This window comes from Drosophila tropicalis, unplaced genomic scaffold, assembly GCF_018151085.1.
Source record: "Drosophila tropicalis isolate 14030-0801.00 unplaced genomic scaffold, ASM1815108v1 contig_845, whole genome shotgun sequence".
Taxonomy (NCBI): Eukaryota; Metazoa; Arthropoda; class Insecta; order Diptera; family Drosophilidae; genus Drosophila; species Drosophila tropicalis.
In genome coordinates, this window is record NW_027173338.1 from 3,642,170 (window position 1) to 3,668,089 (window position 25,920).

Sequence of the window (25,920 nt, forward strand, 5' to 3'; positions counted from 1 at the left end):
AAAATGCCTAAAACAACAGAAAGAAATTGTTAATATCAAACACACAAAGAATTGATAATCCAAGAACAACCCAAAAAGAAATTATTAACAATTTATAAAAACAATAACTAAATAGAAAGCTTTAAAAAAAAGAAAAACATAAGTTAGCGTTTGATATATTTTGATAAAACGTGAAATCCCAGATAACCACATACATACACACATACACATACATACATACAACTTACAATTAGTTATAAACAATTGAGTACGAGTATTTCCATAACGACTGATAAGGTGATTGTGAGTAAAGAACAAAGGAAATATATGACAAAAGGCTTGCAAATCAAACAAATAATTGATGAACTTATATAATAACAATCTATATATATTTATTATACATGCAGATATATATACATAACTATACAAGTACAAGTATATAATTACATAATATAAACAAAAAACCAAATGCTAAATCGATTCGTTTAACTTGGCAGAGTGCAAAGAAGCCAACTATAACAAAAAAACTCTCTATATAGACACTAAAAAACTAAAATAAAACAAATTTCAGCATATACTTACATTAAAAGAAACAATTTTTGATAAGCCGAAACACTAAAACAATAAACTGATAAAAATCATTGAAAACCAACAATAAACAAAATATTTGTTTCTCTTCGCTGGACTGTAGTAGCTTTTAGTAGGTTTACTTTTAACTAAATCAATAAATAAGTTTACCTTTTTCTTTTCCCATAACAAACATTTTTGCAAGGGTAACAAAAACTTCGAGCTTTTTAATGGAAAATTATAATCTGTGATTTCCAATCAGCTTGTTCTACAAATATAAATATAGATAGAATATAGATTGATGCATTTTGCGATTTTAATTTATTCTCTCCCTATTAATCGGGCCTGTAAAATCTCGGAATTGTGCGATAATGTATTTCTTATATATTTTATTATTTTTGGTAAACATTTTATTTGTATTGAGGGCGGAAAATTGCATGGTGAGTTAATTTTTTTTGTTTTAAAATTTTCATAATTTTTGCCAACTTTTCATTATTTTTTAGTTGGATGAAGCTCAGAACGAATGCGATAAATATTGCTTTAGCTCTGTGAAACCTTTTCTTTCATATTTACCTTCGATGTTAAAGCGATTGGAAGCATGTGAAACTCTTAATCCTAATCATGCCTATGGGAGACTAGACAAAATTGATAACCAATTGACCCAGCAGCTGGAATTGATTGTAAGAAAAATAGATGCCTTGGAAATATTCAAGCCATCTTATTGTGATAAGAGAATAGATAAAATGGAAAATCTTAGTGAAACAGTAAGCGAATTAAAAAAGGAAGTGGAAATGTTAAGGACTAATGATATAAATATTAAGGCAACTGTCGAAGATTTAAAGTACCAGTTCAGTTTATTGCAAAGACCGAATTTCCAGAAAATTGGTCTAAAATATTACTACATTGAGAGCTCAAAAGATCTGACTTGGTTACAAGCCCTACAGAGATGTTCCAAATGGGGTGGGCACCTGGCGAGTTTGCAAAGTGAAACAGAGTGGAATAATGTGAAACCGAAACTTAAAGGAAAGAATTATTGGATTGACATAAATGATATTGAGAAGGAGGGAACGTATATGTCAGCAACGAATAATGAACCAGCAAAGTACTTACAATGGAAGGTTGCTGAACCTTCTAATAAGAATCCTTATACCGACAGGGATGAAAATTGCGTCGAGTTACGAGAAGACTTTTCATACCAAATGAATGATCTTTCGTGCGATAATAAAATATCCTTCATTTGCGAGTCGGACACCGAATTATTCACTAATTAAAGACTTCTGATTAGAAAATAAAAGTAGTATTTAAATACTACAAAATGTGAAGAGAAATTGTCATAGATTTTTGAGTTAAAATAGAACTTCTTGTATGGACTTTGTTTTGCCCTGTATTAAGTGAAGAAAAAACTATCACAAAATAGTTAATAATATGTAAGCTGGAAGGGATACATAGAAATGGTTAAAACGACTCGTTCTATTAACGCAAAAATCTATACAAATTAAGCCTTAATAACGGATTAATTTTTATACCCTTGCAAAAAGGGTATATTAATTTTGGTCAGAAGTGTGCAACGCATAGAACGAAGCATCTCCGACCATACAAAGTATATATATTCTTGATCAGCACGACGAGACGAGTTCAAATAGCCATATCCGTCCGTCCGTCCGTCCGTCCGTCCGTCCGTCCGTCTGGATCAACGCAAACTCCTCCTAGACCGTAAGAGCTACAGAGCTGCAATTTTGCACCTAGGCTTGTATATACTGCAGGCGTTGTATATCTCGGATTCAGCCGGATCGGACCACTATATCATATAGCTCCCATACAAACCCCAAAGTCACGAACAGTGACTTTTCTCAATAACTTCGTTATTTTCTATGTTATTATCGTGAAACTTAATATTAGATAGTTTATTACGCTTATAAACGACTGTGCCAAATTTGATCAAGATCGGATGACTATATCATATAGCTCCCATAGGAACGATCGGTCGAAAACAGTGACTTTTGTAAATAACTTCGTTACTTTTACCGCGATTGCTTTCAAATTAAACATTTGTTAGTTTAGTATATCTGTTAATGACTGTGCCGAATTTGATAAAGATCGGGTGACTATATCATATAGCTCCCATAGGAACGATCGGGCGAAAACAGTGACTTTTGTAAATAACTTCGTTACTTTTAACGTGATTGTTTTCAAATTAAACATTTCTTAATTTAATATATCTGTTAATGACTGTGTCGAATTTGGTACAGATCGGGTGACTATATCATATAGCTCCCATAGGAACGATCGGTGGAAAACTGTGACTTTGGTCAATGTCTTCGTTATTTCCTATGATTGTAGGCCATTCTTTCGCAAACATAAGCCTTTTTAGATAAAACGTTCTTTCACATTGATGGCTAATAGGTAAAAAAAGAGTTACCAAAAAAGTTGCAAGGGTATACAAACTTTGACACGGTCAAAGTTAGCCGGCCCTCTGGTTTTTTATATTTTTGGCACCCAACATTGAAGCATATGTCCAATCTATTATGTGCCATTTGATGAAATTTTCACAATGCTTCATCGAGGACAAGTTCATCAGCGTGTATTTTGGAAACCTGCTGTGCAGAGGTGGGAAAAAGGACAATACGTGAGAAACTTAATTTGATTAAATTGCCACAGAAACGATGAGAACGGGTGAATTTGAACAAAAAAGCGAAGGTCTTATCCGTTTAATCAGTTTTGGAAGAAGTTGCCAGTCGCCTGGCTACTTAACTGACGCTGTGAACAACCCTCACTTCAGGATCTGCATATGCGGGGGGTTTTTGTTGTATCCTGTTAGGCCTGTGAATGCACTAAATGATGTGCATAAGTGCGAAAACGTTTTGCCTGTCCTGCCCACTCCACTCTTGGTCGGACTGAAGTCGTTCGCTTTTTGGTTTGATTGACGCTGATAGAGCACGTGTTGGCAATTATTTTAACATAAATATGAAAAGATTTCAATGATGGAGCAAGGACACGAACAACTTTTTCAGGTAACAAGAAGGTAAGCAAATTCGATATATAATTTGTTTGTTCGAAATCGGCAGAAAAATGAAATTTTATTTCATTCTTTAAGAAGATTTAGATTACTGGCTGTAGCAATAGACTAAAGGACCAACCATTTTAAATAAACAAAACTATTTTAGCGACTTTAGATTCTATTCTAGCCATTATCTTTATGCGGCGTGGTCATTAAGAGTCTGGTAATGGTTTTGTGAAGTGTGTAAACTATATTCTCTATTTGGTACTTTCGAATTTTGACTTTTATTAACCTTTAAGAGCATTATTAAGTTCAAAGACAATGGAATCAGTTGAGTTTCTGTTATTTTTCAATCCGATCAAAATAAGTAAAAAACTCGACTAAACTACTTTCCATCTTTTCATAATTTCTTAAACATACTAAAACATTTTCCGAATACATTCAAAAATCCGAAGGAGATCTGACTACGTACTTTATGGAGCTAAGTCTTGAATTCATGTTGCCCCTAAATGTATGCAATGGGCTGGCTAACCTCAATATCGTATACAAGTAATGTTTGCTTTGTGGATTTGTTTGAGTTATAGAATATTCCAAATTCTTCCCAAGAATTGGGACTGCTTATTGCAAATTATAACTTGCACCTTTAACCTTTCTTGTTATAAGCTATTCTTGAATTCTAATTTTAGGAATATGCTTAAGAGAATTGCCTTATAACGCCCCTTAGATGCATTTAATGCCTACCCCAAAATCATCCCCTCGACTGGCAAAATTCGAAATCAAATTTTATGACAATTATGCGCTGCAAATTAAATTAAATAACACACCACGCACACTGAGAACAAACAGTGAGTCAAATAAATATATCAAAATATCAAATGCTGCTACTGATAAGAATCAAGGGAGAAAAATGCCAGCAAATTACAAACTGGCCCTCATCATCATCATCGGCATCAGCATCAGAATCGGGATCATCATCATCATCATCGTGTGCACATATTTCGATGTAATTTAATATGTGGCACGCGTTTGGGAAACTTTTTTTCCACATTCCAAAATGAAAGAGCCAAGGACTTGCAGGACACGACTCAATTGTTGTCAATGAGAGCAATTGTGCTCTTGTTGTTGTCGCTGCTCTTGCCACCGTTGTTGGAGTGGTTTAAGGGGGTGAGTCTGGAGGAGAGTCTGGGCGGAGGAGATGGACTGGTAATTGCATTTGTTAGTGCTCTAATTGTTTGGGCAAAAGGTTACTGTGCCTAGGATAACAACAAGAGACTTTTAATAAGCACCCAGCCTCAGTTCCAGGTCTAATTCCACTTTCAACCAGACTGTAATCTCACCCTAAAAACTGAAAAGTGGCTTCCGGAACGGGGTAACTCCAAAAAAGAGGGGGCGGCTTAATGGTCCTAACCCAATGTTGTTTAGTTGAAAATGTTGCAAGAACCTACAATTATTATTTGCAGGAAATCGACAATAATTCCAAATTTACTTACATGGGGAAAAAAAATATTAATTGCAAATTTTTTCATCATCAAGTCATATAGATTATGGGACCTTTGTATGAGGAAACAAACATACAAACAAATTTCAAAATTTGGAAGGTAATTACCAAAGTAAAACACTTTACAAATTAGGACTAAAATAATTAGCAGTATAAGCCTCTTAAAGTATTCAGGATATTGGATACATCTTAGGAGTATGATTCTAATAACAAATATATTGAATTTTATTTATTGAAATTTCTCAATTGGTTTTCTCAATTTTACACTTTCTTAGTTAATAATTCTCAACAAGTTTCAGGAGTAAGTCAGTTAATTAGGTTCTTTAAATAGCTATTAAGAATATGTTACTTATTACGATGATGATTATTTTTACAACTATTTGAATGGTTTCTTATACTTCTTATTTTTCCTATCAAGTAGCAAAAAATCGGCCCCTGAAGTGTAGAATTCATAGTAAAAACTTTAGTTTAATAATTTTCTTTAAAGAATTCATACTGCTAAGAATTACTTAATAAACCTACAGTTATTATAATAATAATCATTTTGTTATTGAAATTAAAAGAAGAATTTTTTGACTTTCTAGAGCATACTTTGGAGAGCAAATTTCGCGTCTATCACTCCGGTACTGAATAAGTAGAATTTGTAACAAGGTTGATCCTAACAAAAAAATAATAAAATTGTAACCGATTACTGATGTAATCAATGTAAGAAGGTTCTTTCATTAACATCATTCTGGCACTCAATCAGTGGCGTAGTAACGGGGGGGGTTTTGGGGATAAACCCCCCCCGAAAATTGGTTCATTTCTTATTAAATTGATTCAGCCAATTCAATATCTTTGATCCTAAAACATGTTAACCCCCCAAAAATTTTCTGGCTACGCCACTGCACTCAATCTAATCATAAATTTAGTTGGAATGAACTTTCTTAGATGCCAAGACCATTGAATCTCGCATATTTCTCTTCTAGCTGGTAAGGAACCAAATGATTCTGGAGTCTGGAATATTGAAAAACAAAATGTATGTTGTGATTGCCTTTGTCATTGACTCTTGGCATTAAGTGTCATTGTTTTGAATACCACATTATTGTTGTGGAATATACGAAAAACAAGTGCTAATTAACACACAACAGGAAAGTACACAAAAATACGGAACTTCGTTCCAGAAAAAAAAACAAACTACACCATGCCACCATTTTGCTGCGGAGGTCGTCGATGTGCCGCAGATTTGGCACGGGAACGTCAAAATGTATCACAGAAACTGGGCAAAAAGGCCTCCGATGAACTGCTAACGACCGATGTGGACTATGTTCGTCCATTGGCATTGAAGTTCTATGCACGCCATGATTGGCCATATTTCAATTGCACCGAAGAGGAAATCTATAAAATGCGAGTTCAACGTGATCCGGAATCCTTGAATATGGCTGCCAGGCTCTCGCCACCAGTGCCATCAGTGCCATCTACAAAAAGCTTAAAGGGACCTTCGAAGTATGTGGTTAAGCATGCCACAGCAACGCCAATTACAACAAATCAAGTCTATGGCTGGTATCAAGATCGTGCTTTTCTTTATCCGAAATCGGATCGCGGTGTATTCATATTTCCACGTCAGGAAGATCCATTGATTAAGCAAATTTTACGTGACCGACTGGCCAATTCGTTGGATCGTTAGGCATGGAGATATAAGGTCTATTCATATCAAACAAATTCTTAAGGTTTGTTTGTAATAGCCTAATACAGCATTTTGAATGGTTTTAATAAAGTCAATACCTAATTGCCAACGGAGAATGGTATTTAAATAATGCAACAACAAAGTTTTTTAATGCAAGAGTTTCTTTGAAATTCCAATTGTAAGTACAATGGATATCCTTTCTAACTAAAAAGGATGTCTCATGTAACACTTTGGCAAGGATGTTGCTACTTGTGCGCCCTTTGGCACGACCGTCTTTGGCCTTTTTGTTTGTTTGTGGAGCAAACAATGAGCCCCTAGATGCAACAAAGTTTATGTTGCTCGATTCAAAAGTTAATTTACCGAGAATCAAACTCAAATGCGGAAGAAGGATCTGAGAAGCCGACGCTCTCTTTTTGTCTGTAACCTGATCTCCGACACACACTTCAGCTTTGATTTCAGGGAATTAACATAAGAAAAAAAGAAGGAACACAGGCACACCACGCACAATGAAGGATTTGCAAGGCAAACTGACACAAAATGTTGTAATTGCCATACAGACGATGGCACAAGGAAGTTCACCCCGTCCATTAACCGCAAATGGGTCTATGCAATTCGATGCCGATGCCGATGTCGATGCTGATGCCATTGGGTTCAATGCAACATTTTTATTATTATAAAAATTAGGCTTAGCTGGTCTGACACGGGCACGTGCAGTAGACACAAATTAAGCACTCTCAATCAACGAAACTACATTACGTTTCTCAACCTTTGACATAAGCGTATTGTTTTTCAAATTAAGCATATAAAAATCAATAAAAGCCAACAAATCGTAGAGATTTAGGGTGGGGGGAACGACACAGGCAAATGTAAGCGGACAAAATTATAAAACATTATTTCACACAAACGCCTCTTCCGCACGTTCAACGTCAACTGACTAACAATGGCTGATGAGTGGGAGTCAGTTTTGGGGTAGACAGGTAGACAAAAAACAAACAAAAATGTCCTCAACTCAGTTGCCAAGACAAAACAGTTGACAATGGCTTGAGTAGAGAGTATGATGATGTTCCGGGGCCTAACTACTGCAAGAGATTTAAAGCTCAAGCGGCTTAATTGCATTGCTTCAATGATTACACTGAAAGAAACCAACGATTTGATATCAACTAATCTGAGAGTAATTGGAAGTTGTCATTAAAAAGAAGTCCTCCTTGTAGGATAAAGAACTACATTTAAGGTTTTAGTGGAGAACATATAACTTAAAAGTATAACTTCCCGAAAAAGAATAATAATTTGTATTATCTAAAAAGTTAACGAAATTTTAAAAAGAAAAAACTTGTGCAAATCTTAAGTTAAAATCAGCTGTTTTACTTGAAATTTTGTGTTTAAATATTTAATTAAAGAGGGGAAAGATAGTATGTAAATTCTTATATATTGTTGTCCTAGTGACATTTGGGAAACAAAATATAGGCCTCCAAATTTGTCATTATGTTTGGGAAAATGAATCATGTACTCATAGTATACTTTAGGGGGCAAAGGTTCTTTTTTTTTTAACTGTATCCATCCTTAGATCTGTCACTGCAATAATATTCTTTTATGGCAACAAAATTTGTCTGTTCTATTGAAAGGAATACATCGATTTTCAATTCGAACATGGGAAATCCTCGTAATAAAGTATAAAAAGGGAAGAATAAAGAAAAAAATTGGTTTATAATTGAGGTTTTTAAAGTGAAAATTGTATTAACATTTATACTATTTTAATAAATATACTATAAACATTAAAATATTATAATAATAACTTACCGAATCCGATGTAATATTATTTAGGCTATTCTCGATGGTTATTCAGTAATGTAAGTTTTAAGTGAAGAAACATCAGCAAAAGCATTTCCACATAACTTCGTGTTACACTCTTAACTGATGTAGTCAGTGTATTCAACGACACGGATTTCCCTATTCACCATCCCACCCTCAATACCTGTGAAAACTCTACACAGTGCCCCCTTTTTATGTGCACCTAATGCGCCCGCTTTAGGGCTTTAACCTAATAATGATGTTCGACTTACTTTGCGTGACTTATTTTATTAATAAAACGAGCAAATTTGTCTTTCTTTTTGGTCACATCCTCAGTATACTCGGTGTCGTTATTGTCTTTCCACCGCCCGTTGCCTTCACACTGTCTCATTCGTCTTTCGTTCATTGAAAATGCCAACCCCCAGGAACAGGACAAGGACAAATACAGTGTATGTGAATGCAACCCTGATGGCAAAATGCCCTGTGATTGGCCAAAAAGGACACGCCCATGGCATCAGTAGTAGTAGGGGGATTCCATGTGAGGTGGGGTGAGCTGGGAGGTGGGATGTGGAGGATGTGTAAGGCTATGCCAAGTGATTCAATTAAACGCAAGTATAATAAAGAAACGAAAAACCTTAACAATTCAGTTTCCCTTCTTTTGCTTTTTCTTCACTTTGCCCATTTAATTCCTTTGATGACTTTATTAAGAACAGCTGATTGTCAATGTACAGTTGTGTATGCTTGGGGAGAGAGAGAGAGCGAGAGAGACAGCAATAAAGCTTGTTAGAGAAGGCCACCTACTGTGTAGGTGGGTGAATAACTACCTGCCAGACGAGACCAGGATCATTATTATTATTATTATCATCGTCGTTGTCGTCGACGCCGTCAATCAATAATTCAATTATAATAATTGTGGCATTTAATGAATTTAATTGAATGCATCCATCGCAAAAGCAGACAACAATGGCGGCCATGACACGTTAATTATGGGCAAAATGGCGGCTAATATACCGTAATAGAGAATAATGTGTAGTTGTTAAAGATATTTGCGGTTACACTACATGGACGATAGAAACAAAAAATTAAACCTAACCCAGTTAAGGATATGAATTTTGGTTAAAATGCCATCGTACTAGAAATAATACATCCAAACGCAAGAGCAAGGGAGACAACCATACGCGCATGCAAATGGGGGAGTGTTTATGTATTTTTTGTGCGGATCCTTCTCATATATCTAAGCCCCCCCAGTGTACACCGCAATGGAAAAACTGAAATTGCATTGGACCAGTTTAGTGAGGATGAGGGATGAGGGCGAAGTGATTGCTCAAACCCTCAACCATTCATCTTGCATCCTGGCATGGCAACTAACCCTCTTCCTCTCACTCCCACTCGTTCATGTTCCACATTCTCTGCACACTCTGTCTCTTTCTGGAAGCGCTCTGCTCGTTTAGAGCGATTTGCTGGTTGATGTGCGGTGATTGCCACAAACTCAACGCGACCGTCAACGAGTAAACAACATCAAATTGTCGCGCAAGGACGCGTTGCAAAGTGGACCGATCCCCCAATATATCCTTGGCCATACTATACAATAGCATCCTCGGTACTTTAAACACTGCCATGTCATCAATGCTTAATGAGTCCAGTGTTAGTCCAGTTGAGGCATTCACAGATGCCATGCAGAGTAAAGCAACATTGTCCAGTGCAGCGGCAGCAGCACCAACGGCAACAACAACAACCACAGCAGGAGCTGGAACAACCACAATGTTAACCACAAAAACACCATTTTCAATTGAGCATATATTATTTCAAAATTTAAACAATAATAATAATAACAGTATTAATAGTAACAACAGTCAAAAGTGTAACAGCAAACACACAGTGAAAAGTGGCCGCAATAATATATACGACAATAATCAATCGAAATATCCGCATTCGCAACATTCCGCAACAACAACAACAGCAATAACCACACCATCATCATCATCATCACTATCAACAACATCATCTTCATCATCAACTGCATCAGCGACGGGATTGTCGCGTGCAACACCAAGTGCCAGTCCCGCTGTCTTAGCCTATGCGGCCAGCGAAGAATATGCCAAATCCTTGCACAGTAGCCAACGGTTAGTGTTCATTTAAAACCTGAATTTTGCACATTAGTGACACAGTGAGCGCAAAAAGCTAAATAAAATGTCCTTAACTCAACAAGACAATTTTGCATCTTTCAAAGTTTTTAAATAATATAATGTACTTCCGCCTCATTTTGCTATGCAGTGAGTTGAATCAGTTTAAGTGTGGGCTTACATTTGTTCAAATTTTGAGCCTGCATAAAATATAATACTTTAAAAAATTATTAGCGAGTATTCACATTAAATACAGTAAAAACTGAAAATATACTCAAAAAATTAATTCAATTCTAACAGAAAAGCCTGATACTTTTCGAGCCATAATAATTGTTCGTGAATCGTTTACTACTTACTCCAAAATATCAAACTTTTAAAGGAGCAGACTTGAGCTAGAATTACTTTACTTTAGAACTTCAAAACTAAAACTAATTGGGAATTATAACTAAGTAAAGCAAACATGTAATAGTATGCAATTATTATTTGTATGCAATTCTCTCTTGCAATTCTAAAGATCTAAAGACTTTTGACTTTTGATAAGAAAATCTTATGGTAATCGGTGGAACGGTCTGCTGATTCAATAGTTTGAAAACCTTGTATCCTTCAAAAAATAGTTTACAAGTAGCCAAAAACAAACCAACAAAAGAAATGCCTCGACGTACATATTTAAACATATTTAAACGTTTATTCGATAATTTATAGCAAGAATCAACTTTCTAAGTTCTAAAGCTTATGGTATTCAATATTTTGTTTTAAAATTTAAGTTGAAAGAGCTAAAATGTTCGTCACCAGTTTGAAATAAAAACATGAGCTAAAGCTTCTAAGATTCGATTAAAAAATGAGGCCTAGTTTAAAACACATTATAATATAAAAGTGCAATATTTTCCCGAATTGCATATATTTTGTTAAATAGTCAAGTATTGGTAATGAATATACATATAATGTAAAAATGAAAACTGTAGCAATACAACAACAACAAATGAACACCCTTTCGAGTCCTGTTAAAAATTTGGACTAGACAATTTAAAGTTACTGGACATACCTGAAACTCTAAAGGTTCCCCTTTTAGGAGCGATTGATGCCTAAAACGATTTAAAATGAGCTTCAATCTGATTACAAGCTTTTTGTACAATGTTAAATTTAATTGAATATAAAATTTAAGTATAATTTCGTTGAGTATAAGTTTTTCGAATAACCATAAAGTGTAAATTATGTAGTTTCAAATTAGTCCACACATTATAAATTTGGTTTCTTCTACTTACCCACACAGTCCGAACCATCATCATCAACGTCCAGCCGGCGGCACCTCATCGCACTATGGCAATGCAGCTACAGATGCGACGGTTCAACAAATGGGTGGACCACCGCCGCCTCCACCGCCTCCGCCCGGCTCGGCAGGAGGAGGACCAAATGGAGTTCTTTACCCCGGAGCACCGTACACTGATCATGGCTTCTTGCAAATGACACTGGGATACTTGTCACCCTCTTCGGGCACATATAAATCGGTGGATCCCTACTTTTTGTCACAAGGTATGCGTTTTTTTGGCCCTTTTTGTGAGTCATTAGCAACACCAAAAGTTGTGTTGTTAGAGGCAATTTAATTAACTTTACGAAACTAGACAATAATGTAATTAATATTTTTGGTTTTTTTGTTTTCCTTACAGCTAGTTTGTTCGGTGGGTCACCCTTTTTTGGGGCACCCGGCTGTGTGCCCGAATTGGCCCTTGGCCTGGGCATGGGTGTGAATGCATTGAGACATTGTCGCCGACGCAAAGCACGTACAGTTTTCAGTGATCCCCAATTGTCGGGCCTGGAGAAACGTTTCGAGGCTCAACGCTATTTGTCCACACCCGAAAGAGTTGAACTCGCCACCGCCTTGGGTTTGAGTGAGACTCAAGTGAAGACTTGGTTTCAAAATCGTCGCATGAAACACAAGAAGCAACTGAGGCGGCGGGACAATGCCAATGGTTAGTAAATATAGATTATTTTACAAGAAGAAAATCTTTTTTCACCCATACTTCTTAATTAGTTTTCTTTGGGAAATGGCCAAAAAGAAACTTTCCTTTTGAGGAAAACTTTTGGACTTTCAATTAGCCTTTCTGACTTAGCAAAACCCAAAAAGTTTTACCATGAACAAAAATTAAATTAGTTTTGTGCAACATTTTCTTAGAACCAGTTGACTTTTCACGCACCGAGCTGGGCAAACAGCAGCAGCAGCAGCAACAAAGTGGCGGCGATGCGGCCTGTGGAGGCACTGCCTCGGATTCCAAGTGTGGGAAGGCGGCACCGGGAGGAACACATCCCACCAATCAGCAATTACAATTGCTCCGTGGCAATATGAATGATTCCGGCGGAGGCGGTGGAATGTCTTCGTTCCTTCAGCATGGCTACTCCACGGATGACTATTCCGATTTGGAAGCCGATGACAGTGAGGATGATGATAATTCCAGTGATGTGGATATTGTAGGCGATACCAAATTATACCAATTAACATAGGTTCTTAGAGTTTAGTTAGATATTTGTCAATAAGCTTGCAATTAGAATTTTAACTAAAAAATGTTGAAAGAAAAACTTGAAATAAAAGCCAAAAAACGCCAAAATGTAAATATTATATAGAATCAATCATAAAGTCGAGCTTCAGTCTAGTCACACTTAGCATTTAATTAAGCTAAACTAAATTAAAATATAGTGATTCTTTGGTTGCGTTTCAAAAACGATTTGAAGTATCTCGAAAATCGTTTTTGAAACGTTTCCTAATGAAGAAAAATTCTTGCTTACTCATAGAAACAGTTAAAACTTCCATTTTCCCTAATTCTCTATCTCTCTCTCTCTTTCTCTCCATCTATTTCTCTCTGTCTCTATAGACATATTGATGTGTTAGCCAACTGAGTGCTTTCAAGTACCAAATAATAATAATGATAATAATAAAAAGAACATGGAACGGAAATCAGTAAAATCTGTTATAGATATTTCCCTGTCTTTGAGTTTTTATATATATTTTTTTTTTGCTCACCCAACAATCAAATCCAATTGAGTGCCAAACAAAATGTACTCACTAATAAGGTTAAACAGTGCGCATTTCTATTTAGGGTGGAAAAGTGCCAAACTGGCTGCCACGCCCATGCCTTGCGCATGGCCAAGTGGTTAGGTCTTCAATTGTGTGTGGTGTGTGTGTGTGTGTGTAAGGACGGGGGGGTGGAGTGTAGGGTGGTGCCAACAATAGCAAAATAATTGCGGGTTTTTAAGCAAGCCATTTAGCGAGATACTTTGTTGCATTCCCTCAACCCACTCAGCCACCCAGTGCCATGACCGGAAGTTGGGAAAAAGCGAAGGGTAAATGCTTCTAAATTGATTACTAATTACATTTGATTTCATTTAAAAAATGCTTCAACAATGGAAAAACAAGACGAAGCAATATGCTAGTGCAACTATAGCCTTCAATCAAGGACAACATAAATAAATAATATATATAATTTTCATAATATGTTTCAATCAGCTTAAAATTTGAAAAAGATTTTATATTCAATATTTATTTCTGCGAATCAAGTTATTAATTGAAAAGAAAAAAAGAATGGAAAAGTAATTTTTTTAAACTTGGCTTTGCAATTTTTTAATTCCCAACCTTTTTTTGTAGAAGTGAGCTTAAAGTGAAGTTGTTTATTTTTTAGAATTCTAAACATTAAATTTAAAATTTCATTGTTATTATAACATCATTTCATAGACAGAAAAAATGAACCAAGAAGGCCCAGTCCAAGTCCTGCTCCAACAGGTGAGGCCTCTCATGCTGCCAGTTCAGAGACTTTTAGAAGTAGTACTAAAGCTTATTTTTGGAATGTTCAGAGTAAATAGAAATTCATTAAGTTTTCAGGAATTTAAATCAAAAAATGTGAAGGGAAGGGCAGCTACCCTCCTCTAGAGCGTTAAAAACTACGAATCTATTCAAAAGTTGATTCAATTTAGGACTTATTTAATGATGATACATTTTTAACATTCAAATCAAAAAGCGTTGAACTGTAGTTGCTCCCTTGTTATTTAAATCCTGTCTACGCCCTCTTGTGATTTTAGAAGAGGTTTCACGTACAATCGTTTACTCAAGGAAAGAGTCTTTTCCTCAGCCTTCTTTTTGTATCACAGACAAGGGTACCAAAGGTACAGAAACCAAGAGATATCAAAAAAGAGAACAACAAAACATAAATAATACTTTTGACAAAAATAATACGAAAGTCCCAATTAAATGCATAGATATTTGTCTTGTTTCATGATTGCGTATACGCCACGTTGCCATGTATGAGCGTTATAATGAACAAGTTAATTAAGTTTTTTCTTGATGCTTGAGGCTTCAGTGACATAAAACTATAAAGCTTCAGCTTGATGTTTGAAAAATTTAAATTTCTATCACCATTTTGGGGAATCCTTTTAATTGGAATTGGATTATGTGGAAAACTTAAAAATACAGGTAGCACTCTAATGTAAGGTAACGACTGAATGTGTTACAGTAAAACAAAACATATTATTCAGTTAATAATAAGAAGACTTGGTGATCTATCCAATATTTACCACATTCAAAATGTAATCCTTAATCTAAACGAAATGGTATTGATTATTATTTAGTATACATGTAGGTCCCAAGTGTATAATTACCAACTGGTATGTTTAAAATTTTCTAATGAATTCTCGATATTTCTTAGCTTAGACTCGCATTTTGTTAATCTCTCAGATGCTAGCCATGTACGTCAACATTTCAAAGTGCAAATCCCATTTGTATATATTGGCAATCTCTGATGCTAAACACATACTTACATACATATATATAAATATATATGTATACTTTATATATATTTCAACTATTTACTGCGCGTGTTTTGTTTTATGCTCAAATTGATAGACACACTCTAATCGGATGTAAATTAACAAAAATCATGAGTTAGCTCATGCTCGTATCAATAGAAACACCCAATCTAAGGTCGCAACAATGACAAGACACACCGAAAAAGTTTGAAATTCTCGCAGGGAGGAAATTTTGTACACGTTGAATACAATCTTATCAGTCAGTTTGGTAATAATGGCCAATCAAACTGATGGGGTTCAACACTACAATCTTGAGTCGAGCCTCCTTGATAATAAAGCTGTGTGTGTGTATTCTTAAGTAATAGTAAATCAAAGTAAATATATTCAACTACTTTACTTCAAATTATAGATTGTCCTCTAGCACCATAAAACGAAAAGTGAGATGTTTCGAAATGTGCTCTTACCATTCTATCTGGTAAGTGTGTTAGCAGTTTTAAGTTTATTCAATGCAGCTTATTTTGGAATTGTTTTGTTTTGCTTACTGCATTTAGTTTAAAGATAAAATGTTATCGAAAAGAAATCAGAATGATAAGAAGCGACTTGATAGTAATACATATATGCACATGCTTAGATAAATTTGAAAACCACAATTTGGTTTTTGGGAAAATAACATTAATTTATTGTGTGAAAGTCCGAACACAGTTGGTTGAGGGGATTTTCCATGGGCTGAAAATGACCAATAAGAAAATATCTAAATATATTCACTTTACGTTCCTGTTAACCCAAGTATTTATATATTCCTTATCTGTATATAATTTAGATGCTCTATCTCTTCGGGTGCATCGTATAATAATCTAACTCAATTTCTTTTTAAGGGAGAACTTTGTTAAACAAATAAATAATTATTGAAAAAAATTAACTGTCCAACCGACTTGAGTAACTTATATTTATCCGATTACTGATGTTCTTCTGCTCAATGTCATCAGAAAAGGTGCACTTCAGCGCACCCTTTCTAAGAGTATCTAGCCACCTGGCTAGACTTAACATGATATATAGTTATAAAGTATACAAAATTGGCGTCTTTCTAAAATCTGCAGTGTTCTGTAAGTGTCCTTACTACACTGGACTCTGTGAAGAATTTGGACCCCCTATCTTCCCATTTAAAACTCAGGTAACTAAATGATAAAGGATTTTGAAAAATAAATAGATTTTTTGAAATTAGCCACATATTAACTTAGTTTCATAAATTATCTATTAATGACCCACAGAAATAGGTCTTGAAACAATATTTTTATTTTATTTGTATAACTGTAATTAATAATTGAAAAAGGCCATCTGATCCACCCCAGTATAGAAACAGGACTCTATCAAATATTTTGGATGCTAATCTCGAATACATAACAATGTTTTCTTCTGAATTTAATGTAGGTTTTGGCATGTTTGGTATATCATTCGAAATCGTGGGTGCAGGGTATAAAAATAGAGTTTATACACAGTTGAGTGTACACACCCACAAACGTACATATGTTTGTCTGGTAATTTGACTCTCTGAAGTTTTATCCTCTCATATGAAGCTAATTTTTACTCATTGACTTTATCAGCAAGTAAGTGGTGAGAGAGCGAGTGCTGGGTGGGGGTCGCGTTGCTTGTTGTTGCTTAATCTTGCACTCTCTTTTTATACCCTTGCAAAAAGGGGTATATTCATTTTAGTCAGAACTGTCTAATGATTGGAAGAAAGCATCTCCGACCATAAAAAGTATATATATTCTTGATCAGCAGGACGAGACGAATTCATATAGGCATTTATACAGACTGTTAGATATAGGCTTGTAGATACTGCACTGGCTGTATACATATCTCTGATTCAGCCGGAGAGGACAACTATATCATAAAGCTCCCATACTTACGACTTTTCTTAACAACTTCGTTGTTTTTCAAGCCATTGTCATAAAAATTTATGTTTGATCAAGATTGGGTGACTATATCATATATGTACATAGCTCCCATAGGAGCGATAGGTCAAAAAACAGTGACTTTTATGAATAACTTTGTTACTTTGGATGCGGTCGCTTTAAAATTAAATGACTGTGCCCAATCGGATGACTATATTTCGACTTTTTAGACAGAACCTTTTCCATGTTGAGTAGAGTAGAATACGTAGAGTAGGAATGGTAACTAAAGAAACTTGAAAGTGTATACAAACTTCTGCGCGGTGAAAGTTGGCCCCTGTCATCTGGTTTCTCTCTATGTTTAACACTCTCCCTCTCTGCACTCCCTCCATCACTCTATCCGTGCCACCGGTGCCTCTTGCATATGCCATTTACATATGTATGTGTACCTATGTATTTATGTTATCTGTCTGCCTGACTTTTGCGGGGCAACAAACAGAAACAAGTTGTGACGTCGCGACGCTGCCATCAGCTGAAAGTCAAAGCCCAATACAGTCAGTCCTCTTCAGTCTCTTTAGTACAGCCGTCGATAGCGGTTCGTGGATACATTATTTCAATTCTTCAGTTCTTCTTTAGTTCTGCCTTTGTTCAGATTTCGCAGTTTTTGTGTATATTATCATTTTTGTTGTAAGTGAAAGTGTTTTCTTTAGGCGTCCTCTTCGGTGAGAGGTTCATTCATTCTAGGAAGCTCCACAAATGTGGCGGTCATTTAGTACACAGAAGGGTCAAAGCAAAGTTAAAGACAAGTTGAAGTGACGTACAATTCCAAATACTTATAGATATAGTGTCTCTACTTATAGACAATATACTATATGCACAGACACACTTATCTACATATGTACATATATTTATTTTTTTATATGTATATTAAAAATTTTGTATCATGTGTGTTCCAAAAATAAATAAGGGGAGGGGGCACGTGTCGTTGTAGTAGAAATTGCTATAGAATGCAAATAAAGTTGTTGTTTTTAAAAAAAAACACTAATTTTCTGTTTTTCCGGTTTAGTTTTTATTTCGTGTATTGTTTTTTTTATAATTTTTTTGTAGAACAAACAGGTTATCAGTTGCCAAAAAAAAAAAAAACAACCACAGTAAACACACTCCCATACACAATCAGAGTGACAAGTTTTTGGTTTTTTTTGATAATAATTTTCTCATGCAACGTTCCTAGAAGTAGTACACACACACACACACATATGTACATGTATATAAGTATATATTGACCTTCATTAGAGCCTTTTGATAATGTTCTAGCCACTGTTTTTTTAACTCATTCAACCCACAGGAAGACCGCATAATATTTTACATTTTAAACAATAATGGCGGCCAGTAACGGTAATTGTATGTGTTATATTTGTGTGTTGCCTTTGCTCCTGCTGCACCAAGCATGTCCTTTTGCCTTTTCCTTTACTTCCTGCACAATCACTTTAAGAAATAGTTTTTAAAGCAAAGTCCTTATAACTAAAGCTCCTTAATTACAAATTTGAGCACCTGCCAAAAAGTTTAACAAAACTTGATAAACAATAATACATAAATTTCTTAACAAGTTTGGTATCAATGACTGAACTTTCTTTCTATAAATTCATTTAACATTTGGCTAGTAATGATATATTTAAGTCGCCAAAAAGTTATATAACAAGCAAAACAAAACAAATTAACATTATCAGCAATTTAAGCTATATCTATCTGATCCTGTTTGTCCATCTGTAGAAAACTATAGCATATATGTATATTCAGTTCAAGTTTCTTTCGCAGTATATACAATATATTTAAATATCAATTTTATAAGAATTATACGAAAATCTGATAAAAAAGGTCAATTACACTTTTCCCTAGGAGAACCAAAATGGTCACTAAAGTCGTTAAGTTCTATTATGTGAGCGAGATGGTACACATATTTCAAATTCTTATTATTTACAAAGATATCAGCCAAACTTTTCGATAATTCGAATATCACAAAATCCTTGTTATGTTTTGATTTCAATTAGCTAATTGGACACATTTGTTATTAGATATGCCCTTAAATATTCTGTAAATAGTTAGATATTTATAATATTTCCTTATCCTTTAACCGTACCCAATTATAATAACAAATATAAAAGCCTTAAACTATAATAGCAATGCAATTAAATGCTTTTTACGATGACTAACACTTGTAAATATTTCGATTTTTTCTCTATTCTGTTAGATATCCATAATATTTAATGTATTATGTACATTTATTAATAATTAACTTTCCATCACCCCCAAGCCAAAATGACCCAACAGGGACCCGCCTTCGATTCAAATGCCATGACGCTGACGCGTTTTGTGCTTCAGGAGCAGCGAAAATTCAAGAATGCCACCGGAGATCTGTCACAGTTGCTCAACTGCATTCAGACGGCGATTAAGGCGACTGCCTCAGCTGTCCGTAAGGCTGGGATTGCCAAGCTCCATGGCATTGCCGGCGATGTGAATGTTCAGGGTGAGGAGGTCAAGAAATTGGATGTGTTGTCCAATGAGTTGTTCATCAATATGCTAAAGTCATCGTATACCACATGTCTGATGGTATCCGAAGAGAACGAGAATGTGATCGAGGTGGAAACGGAACGTCAGGTGAGTTGTAGTTTTAGAAAAGAAACAAAATATTGTATTAAACGCTTCTTTTTTGATCAGGGCAAATATATAGTCTGTTTCGATCCATTGGATGGTTCATCCAATATCGATTGCCTGGTATCCATAGGCTCCATATTCGCCATCTATAAGAAGCAAACCGAAGGTGCTCCTACTGTGGCGGATGCTCTGCAGCCAGGAAATCAATTGGTGTCAGCTGGTTATGCCCTGTATGGATCAGCAACAGCCATTGTCCTGGGTCTCGGTGACTCTGGTGTGAATGGTTTCACCTATGATCCGGCAATCGGTGAATTCATTTTAACTGAACCCAATATGCGAGTACCCGAAAAGGGAAAAATCTACTCGATCAATGAGGGTTATGCCAGCGATTGGGAGGCCGGAGTCTTTAATTATATTGCTGCCAAAAAGGATCCCACCAAGGGTAAGCCATACGGAGCACGTTATGTGGGCTCTATGGTTGCCGATGTTCATCGTACTATCAAATATGGTGGAATTTTTGTGTACCCTGCAACCAAATCTGCTCCAAATGGCAAACTGCGTCTGCTCTATGAATGTAATCCCATGGCTTATCTGATGATTCAGGCCGGAGGTTTGGCCAGCGATGGCAAAATTAGTATATTGGATATTGTGCCTAAGAAAATTCATGAACGTAGTCCCATCTTTTTGGGCTCTAAACTAGATGTAGAGGAGGCACTAAGCTATTTGAAGTGATCACTATAATTTCATAATTAAATAAAGAACTCTTTTTACTCACTAAAGTATGCAATAATTGCATCCAAACTTTGTACATTTACACTACACAAGATCATATATTTTTCTCTAATTTTGTATTTTAGCAAGGAATCGTTTCACAAATCATCTTAACAGAGCCTTTAACTTAACATAATGTAACACGCCAAACTAGTAATATTAACAGTTATTTTAAAACGCAGGATCGTAGGACATAAAATGGCCGAAAATCGTCCTCTAAAGTAAACTGGAAACTGTTCAAGAGTTTTATTTTTTAGTTATTATCAGAATCCGACTCGCAAATAAAGTTTCGCTCATTATCACATACAACGTCATTCATTTCAAAACTCCAACTGGAACGTAGTTCTATACAGTTTTCCACCTTATTAGTTAACAAATATTTTTGATTATCAGGTTGACCTGGGAGACGCCATTTTAAGAATATTGCCTCCATTCCAGTTGTGGCTGACATATATATTCCATCGCTCTCTATATCATTTATATCAGTCCAATAATTATTTCCTTCTACTAAGTTGATCTTTACGTTTTCCCACTCCTCTTCGTTCTGCAAACTTAGCAAATGACCACCCCATGCCGAACATCTTTGCAAGGCTCTTAGCCAAGTTACTTTTTCAAAATTTTCAATGTGATAATATTTCGAGCCAATTTGTTTAAATATCGGCCTATCCCTTTGACATTTTTGGACTAGATGCTGATGGAGTTTTAAATCTTCTTCCGTTGCCTTAATAGTTTCTTCCTGGGTCCTTACCAACTCTGCCAGTTCATTTAATTGGCGTTTCATATCCTGTATACTCGATTGAGTTTCGGATATATTTTTTTTACAATTGTCAAAGAAATTGCTCAAATCCTTTTGACCACTCTCACAATCGTCTAGTTTCTGTTGGCTTAATTTGGTTAAAAGCAATTGTGTAGCCAATTGATTGTGCTGGGTCTGATTAAGAGTCCGGCAGTCGGTCAGTTGATCTTGCATTGAAATTGTATAATTTAACATTGGCTTCACAAAAGTGAAACAATTTTTTGAGCACTGCGGATGAGTTTCATAGAACTAAAAAAGAATAGAAATAATATACAAAATACAGAAGAAAAAAAAGGTACATACCTGGCAAATACTTCCATGGACTGAATTGAATAGTGCCACAGAAAATATTGCAATGAATAAGTTAAAAGAGCGCATTGAAAAGCGACGGATATTTGCTAATCGAATTCAAAGACTAAACCTAACTCTCGAATCTGATTCGATTTTATGCCAAAAATTTCAATTTTTTTAATTCGCAAGAAATATGATTGTGCTCAAATCGTCCCGTCGACCCTAAAATAACCTGACATTCTAGATTTATTGTGTTAATCTTTATGTTCCTCTAATAACACCAATGCACAGTGGGCCACATTTGGTTTTTTTTTTTTTTCTTGGCATCAACGACAATTTAAATGCTGTTATCAGTCGAATTTGGATCAGCAAAGTTTATTTATGTCATTTAAAAAATGTATTTTGTACATTAAGAAAGTAAATTAAATTTTTCATGGCATAATGTACTTAAGTTTGAAATCTTAAAAAGCATTCGCCTTATGCTTGGGCACAAAAGTAAATCCCTGAGGCACAGGACCGAGCAACATTTCACTTAATTTGACCCAATCTGAAGAATTGCCGGAACTCATAAGGGTTTCCATTTCATCGCGTCCACGATAAGCCTGGGGTCTTGAATTGATCTTTTGTGGTGGAGTTTGCTGCACTTCTTCGGGTATATAACGATATAGAAATGATTGCCATTCGAGTAGAAAACGTCGTGTGTTTTCCACACCTTTGGTATCAGAGCCCCAATGCTCAAGGCCATAGTTACAATATTTTTGCAATAGCTCAAAACGTTGTGACGATGAGGGAGACCAAGCTCGTTTCTCTTTGATCTCTTGAAAGATCCATGGTTTAATAAGAGCTCCACGTCCAATCATTACAGAACTAACGTGAGGGGCAATCTGTCGACGTTCTACATAGTCTTCATAGCTGAGAATATCCCCATTACCGATAACTGGTATTGACATAGCTTTCGATGCACATTCCTCGATATATTCCCAATTGGCATGCTTTGTATAGCGCTGCTCTCGGGATCGTCCGTGAAGAGTTACAGCGGCAGCACCCCATTCTTCCACAAGAGGCAATAGCTCATGGGCCACACTCTTATCTGCATAGATACCGGTGCGCATTTTAACCGTAAAGGGCAATTGTTGGGATAAATTCGAACAACTGCGAACAGTCAACTCTAGGATATTAGTTCGTCTCATTAGAGCACTACCGCCGCCTTGCTGGTAGATTAGATCAATAGGGCAACCAATATTCAGGTCAATGTAATCAACTTTGGCTGTCTCATGAAGCACTTGCGCCGCCTGGCTGATTATATTAGGATTATTTCCGCAGAGTTGGACACCAAATATATCCTCACTCTCGTGTCTTTTGGTTAGAGCCCATTCCTGGCTTAAACCTTTGACTATGGGCAATGCACAGGCCATTTCTCCGCACGTAATATCTGCACCGAATTCCTTGCAAATCCTGCGAAATGGTAAATTTCCAACCGTGGTGAGGGGAGAAAGTATTAGTTTCTCACGAAAGTCAACGGGTGGTTTTACACGATCAGCAGCATCAGCATCTCGTCCCTTGGGCGAGTCAATTACAGTCGTGGAAGCAGTATCAGTCTCCTCATTTAATTTCTCTCGCTCTTTTCTAGCATCTCGAATCTTTTCGGCATCTCGTATTAATTCTTTGGAACGACTAAAATCATAATTGTGCTTACGCAAACACACTTGAAGCTCTGCAAAAGCCAAAAATACATAGTTATTTCAGTTACGCTTCTGGCATATTGTGAAATTGTTACCAGAGCTAATGCCGTTAAAAGTGGTCTTGGCTGTCTTCTCATCGTAATCCTCCCTTTTTATATTCCTGCCCTGTTCATCTAAATGAGCCTTGGCAAATCGACAAGTGACACCACGTCCGCAATATCCTTTAGTCGTATAGACATAACACTCTGTGCCCAAATCGTCATTCTTGGCAGCAAGAAAAGCATCCAGATCATGTACATAACGACAATTTTCCAGGGAACAGGCATTGCCGCCCGGGCCATCGATCAAAGAATGACAGAGATGTGAATATCGTTCGTCCTTGAATACAGGTCGATTCTATAATAAAACGAAATGTGAGAAATGTATGTGATGTGCATAAAAAGCTCTTGCCTTATTCTGGCCACGCTTGCGTTCCTTTTTGCCACCTCCACCCTTTTTTGACACGTTTTCTTCTTCACTCGGTTTTTCATCATGTTTTCTTTTAGTGGACTCCCCATTCGGACCTTTCGACCACGTTGATTCGCCGACTGCCTCAACTAAGTATCTGCAATAAATTATTTCATTTAATAATTGCACAGGACATTTGTTTTTTAATTGCTTACTCTGGTTTTATATAGCAAATTCCCGGCTCCATTTTGCAACAACAAAGCAAAACAAATCGCACGTGTTGAGACAGCTGAGATATAAGCTAGAGATGAGTAGTATGTTGCGATAGTTGAAGGTATGATCTTTGGAAAAACTCGAAATTAATTATAAAAGTTTTCGTAAAAACTTTAAACAAGATTAATTATGTTTTGTAATTTATTTCCTAGTAGTTATTAAGTTGTAATATTTTTGAAATGCAATTTTCTTAAATATCCCTTGTAACAATCATTGCCATCTCTAATCGTAGACTAGTGTGACCAAAGATTATCGCTTGTTGTTCAATCAGGGAAGACCGGCGATGGTTCAATTGTTTAAATTTCTCTTAAAATCCACTAAGACGGTAAATAATATATTTGTAATCATAAAGTGTCAAATATATAAATATAAATTCATTAAATTTTAATAGCCTGCTCGTGCCCATTTCCGACCCAGCTTCTTGGATACTCTGCGTCTGACAGTACGCGGTGGACATGGTGGCAATGGCTTACCTAAATATGGAGGCGTTGGTGGTCAGGGCGGTTGTGTCTACTTTGTGGCTAAGGAGGGCCTAAGCCTTCGTAAAGTAGCCCAAGGACTTAAGGATAAACGCATTAGCGCTTCAAGCGGTGAAGACAGCAGCAAAGTTAGCATTTTTGGGAAACGAGGCCAAGACCAACGGATTGAGGTTCCCGTTGGTGTTCAGGTGTACGATGAGCAACAGCGCAAATTGATTGCTGATCTAAATGAACACGATGCCACATGTATGGTGGCGGCAGGTGGCACTGCCGGATGTGTGGGTAACAATTTTCTAGGTCGACCGGGCGACAATCGCACAGTGAGCTTGGATCTAAAACTGATAGCCGATGTCGGTCTGGTGGGATTTCCCAATGCCGGCAAAAGTACACTGCTAAAGGGCATTAGCAATGCCAAACCAAAAATTGCAGCATATCCTTGTAAGTAATTTGATATATGAAGGAGGCTGTTAAATATTCTGTTTAATGATTTTCATTTTAGTTACCACCATTAGACCCCAAGTTGGTACCATTGACTACAGTGATTTACGTTCCATAAGTATAGCCGATTTGCCTGGATTAATTGAAGGAGCACATGCCAATTTTGGCATGGGTCACAAGTTTCTCAAGCACATTGAACGCACACGCCTGTTACTCTTTATGGTCGACATATTTGGTTTTCAGCTGAGTCCCAGGCATCCACATCGAGATTGTTTAACCAATATCTATTCACTCAATAAGGAGCTGGAACTGTATGATCCATCACTACTAGATAAGCCTTGTGTTCTTTTGCTCAACAAAATTGATAAAGAAGGCTCTGAAGATTTACTAAAAGAATTGAAACCTCGGCTTCAGGATTTGTCAGAAGGCTTAGCTGCTTGTCCGGAAGAAGTTCGTCCTCAAAGAGTACTTAAATTTGAAAGAATTCTTCCCATATCGGCCAAAAATTCGGATAAAATGGCCCATGTTAAGAAACAATTGCGGCAAACTTTGGATAAATTGGCCGAAAAGGATGTGGTGGCAAATCCTGAACAGATTAAAATGCAACTACAAGAGCGTGTAGGTGTAAGGGGACCCAAACTAACGTAATGTCGTGATTATTGTTGATTGTAAAAATGTTTTAAAATTAAATGTTATTAAAATTGTTATTTGATTGTAATGTACATTCAGTTTGGTTTTAAGGCAAATCTGTATGTTTTGCACAAGGGTTAAATTGAAACCGTTTACAAATCTATC

General features: G+C 36.1%; 6 protein-coding genes across 8 annotated transcripts; 5 read left to right on the top strand and 1 right to left on the bottom strand.

Moving 5' to 3' along the window:
• The first annotated feature begins 858 nt into the window (after positions 1–858).
• LOC137580955 (accessory gland protein Acp29AB-like) lies at positions 859–1,874 on the top strand. The gene is made up of 2 exons (XM_068295105.1): positions 859–986; positions 1,050–1,874. Exons 1-2 carry the CDS (start codon positions 918–920, stop codon positions 1,815–1,817), a joined length of 837 nt encoding a protein of 278 aa, XP_068151206.1. The 5' UTR covers positions 859–917; the 3' UTR covers positions 1,818–1,874.
• A 4,351-nt stretch (positions 1,875–6,225) lies between these two features.
• LOC137580708 (uncharacterized) lies at positions 6,226–6,708 on the top strand. Its single transcript, XM_068294824.1, has one exon. It carries the CDS (start codon positions 6,226–6,228, stop codon positions 6,706–6,708), a length of 483 nt encoding a protein of 160 aa, XP_068150925.1.
• Positions 6,709–9,995: 3,287 nt separating this feature from the next.
• Positions 9,996–13,115, top strand: bsh (brain-specific homeobox). The gene is made up of 4 exons (XM_068295369.1): positions 9,996–10,619; positions 11,890–12,149; positions 12,284–12,586; positions 12,790–13,115. Exons 1-4 carry the CDS (start codon positions 10,114–10,116, stop codon positions 13,113–13,115), a joined length of 1,395 nt encoding a protein of 464 aa, XP_068151470.1. The 5' UTR covers positions 9,996–10,113.
• A 4,731-nt stretch (positions 13,116–17,846) lies between these two features.
• Positions 17,847–20,727, top strand: fbp (fructose-1,6-bisphosphatase). Of its 3 annotated transcripts, none has more exons than XM_068294594.1 (4): positions 17,855–17,983; positions 18,642–18,697; positions 19,608–19,951; positions 20,012–20,727. In XM_068294594.1, the coding sequence occupies exons 2-4, from the start codon at positions 18,676–18,678 to the stop codon at positions 20,678–20,680; spliced, it is 1,035 nt and encodes a 344-aa protein (XP_068150695.1). In that variant the 5' UTR covers positions 17,855–17,983; positions 18,642–18,675; the 3' UTR covers positions 20,681–20,727. The 3 variants fall into 3 exon arrangements, with proteins under 3 accessions (XP_068150697.1, XP_068150695.1, XP_068150696.1); XM_068294595.1 differs by having other exon boundaries at positions 18,642–18,691; XM_068294596.1 differs by lacking the exon at positions 18,642–18,697 and having other exon boundaries at positions 17,847–17,983.
• A 1,433-nt stretch (positions 20,728–22,160) lies between these two features.
• On the bottom strand, positions 22,161–24,269 carry Dus3 (Dihydrouridine synthase 3). Its single transcript, XM_068294584.1, has 4 exons — positions 24,151–24,269; positions 23,939–24,092; positions 23,584–23,884; positions 22,161–23,520 (listed from the first exon to the last, which is right to left on the bottom strand). The coding sequence occupies exons 1-4, from the start codon at positions 24,180–24,182 to the stop codon at positions 22,268–22,270; spliced, it is 1,740 nt and encodes a 579-aa protein (XP_068150685.1). The 5' UTR covers positions 24,183–24,269; the 3' UTR covers positions 22,161–22,267.
• A 177-nt stretch (positions 24,270–24,446) lies between these two features.
• Positions 24,447–25,847, top strand: LOC137580793 (GTP-binding protein 10 homolog). The gene is made up of 3 exons (XM_068294912.1): positions 24,447–24,533; positions 24,600–25,125; positions 25,187–25,847. The coding sequence occupies exons 1-3, from the start codon at positions 24,492–24,494 to the stop codon at positions 25,771–25,773; spliced, it is 1,155 nt and encodes a 384-aa protein (XP_068151013.1). The 5' UTR covers positions 24,447–24,491; the 3' UTR covers positions 25,774–25,847.
• The last annotated feature ends 73 nt before the right edge of the window (positions 25,848–25,920 follow it).

Bases quoted from the DNA above. Each gene is read 5' to 3' on its own strand.
- fbp (XM_068294594.1), top strand. From the start codon at position 18,676: ATGGCGGCCAGTAACGGTAATT. The intron at 18,698-19,607 runs GTATGTGTTATA...ATCACCCCCAAG, and splicing joins GGCGGCCAGTAACGGTAATT to CCAAAATGACCCAACAGGGA. The intron at 19,952-20,011 runs GTGAGTTGTAGT...TTTTTTGATCAG, and splicing joins AGGTGGAAACGGAACGTCAG to GGCAAATATATAGTCTGTTT.
- LOC137580955 (XM_068295105.1), top strand. From the start codon at position 918: ATGTATTTCTTATATATTTTATTATTTTTGGTAAACATTTTATTTGTA. The intron at 987-1,049 runs GTGAGTTAATTT...ATTATTTTTTAG, and splicing joins TGAGGGCGGAAAATTGCATG to TTGGATGAAGCTCAGAACGA.
- LOC137580708 (XM_068294824.1), top strand. From the start codon at position 6,226: ATGCCACCATTTTGCTGCGGAGGTCGTCGATGTGCCGCAGATTTGGCA.
- bsh (XM_068295369.1), top strand. From the start codon at position 10,114: ATGTCATCAATGCTTAATGAGTCCAGTGTTAGTCCAGTTGAGGCATTC. The intron at 10,620-11,889 runs GTTAGTGTTCAT...TTACCCACACAG, and splicing joins TCCTTGCACAGTAGCCAACG to TCCGAACCATCATCATCAAC. The intron at 12,150-12,283 runs GTATGCGTTTTT...TTTTCCTTACAG, and splicing joins TCCCTACTTTTTGTCACAAG to CTAGTTTGTTCGGTGGGTCA.
- Dus3 (XM_068294584.1), bottom strand. From the start codon at position 24,182: ATGGAGCCGGGAATTTGCTATATAAAACCAGA. The intron at 24,093-24,150 runs GTAAGCAATTAA...AATTTATTGCAG, and splicing joins ATTTGCTATATAAAACCAGA to ATACTTAGTTGAGGCAGTCG. The intron at 23,885-23,938 runs GCAAGAGCTTTT...GTTTTATTATAG, and splicing joins GCAAGCGTGGCCAGAATAAG to AATCGACCTGTATTCAAGGA.
- LOC137580793 (XM_068294912.1), top strand. From the start codon at position 24,492: ATGGTTCAATTGTTTAAATTTCTCTTAAAATCCACTAAGACG. The intron at 24,534-24,599 runs GTAAATAATATA...AAATTTTAATAG, and splicing joins TCTTAAAATCCACTAAGACG to CCTGCTCGTGCCCATTTCCG. The intron at 25,126-25,186 runs GTAAGTAATTTG...TTTTCATTTTAG, and splicing joins AAAAATTGCAGCATATCCTT to TTACCACCATTAGACCCCAA.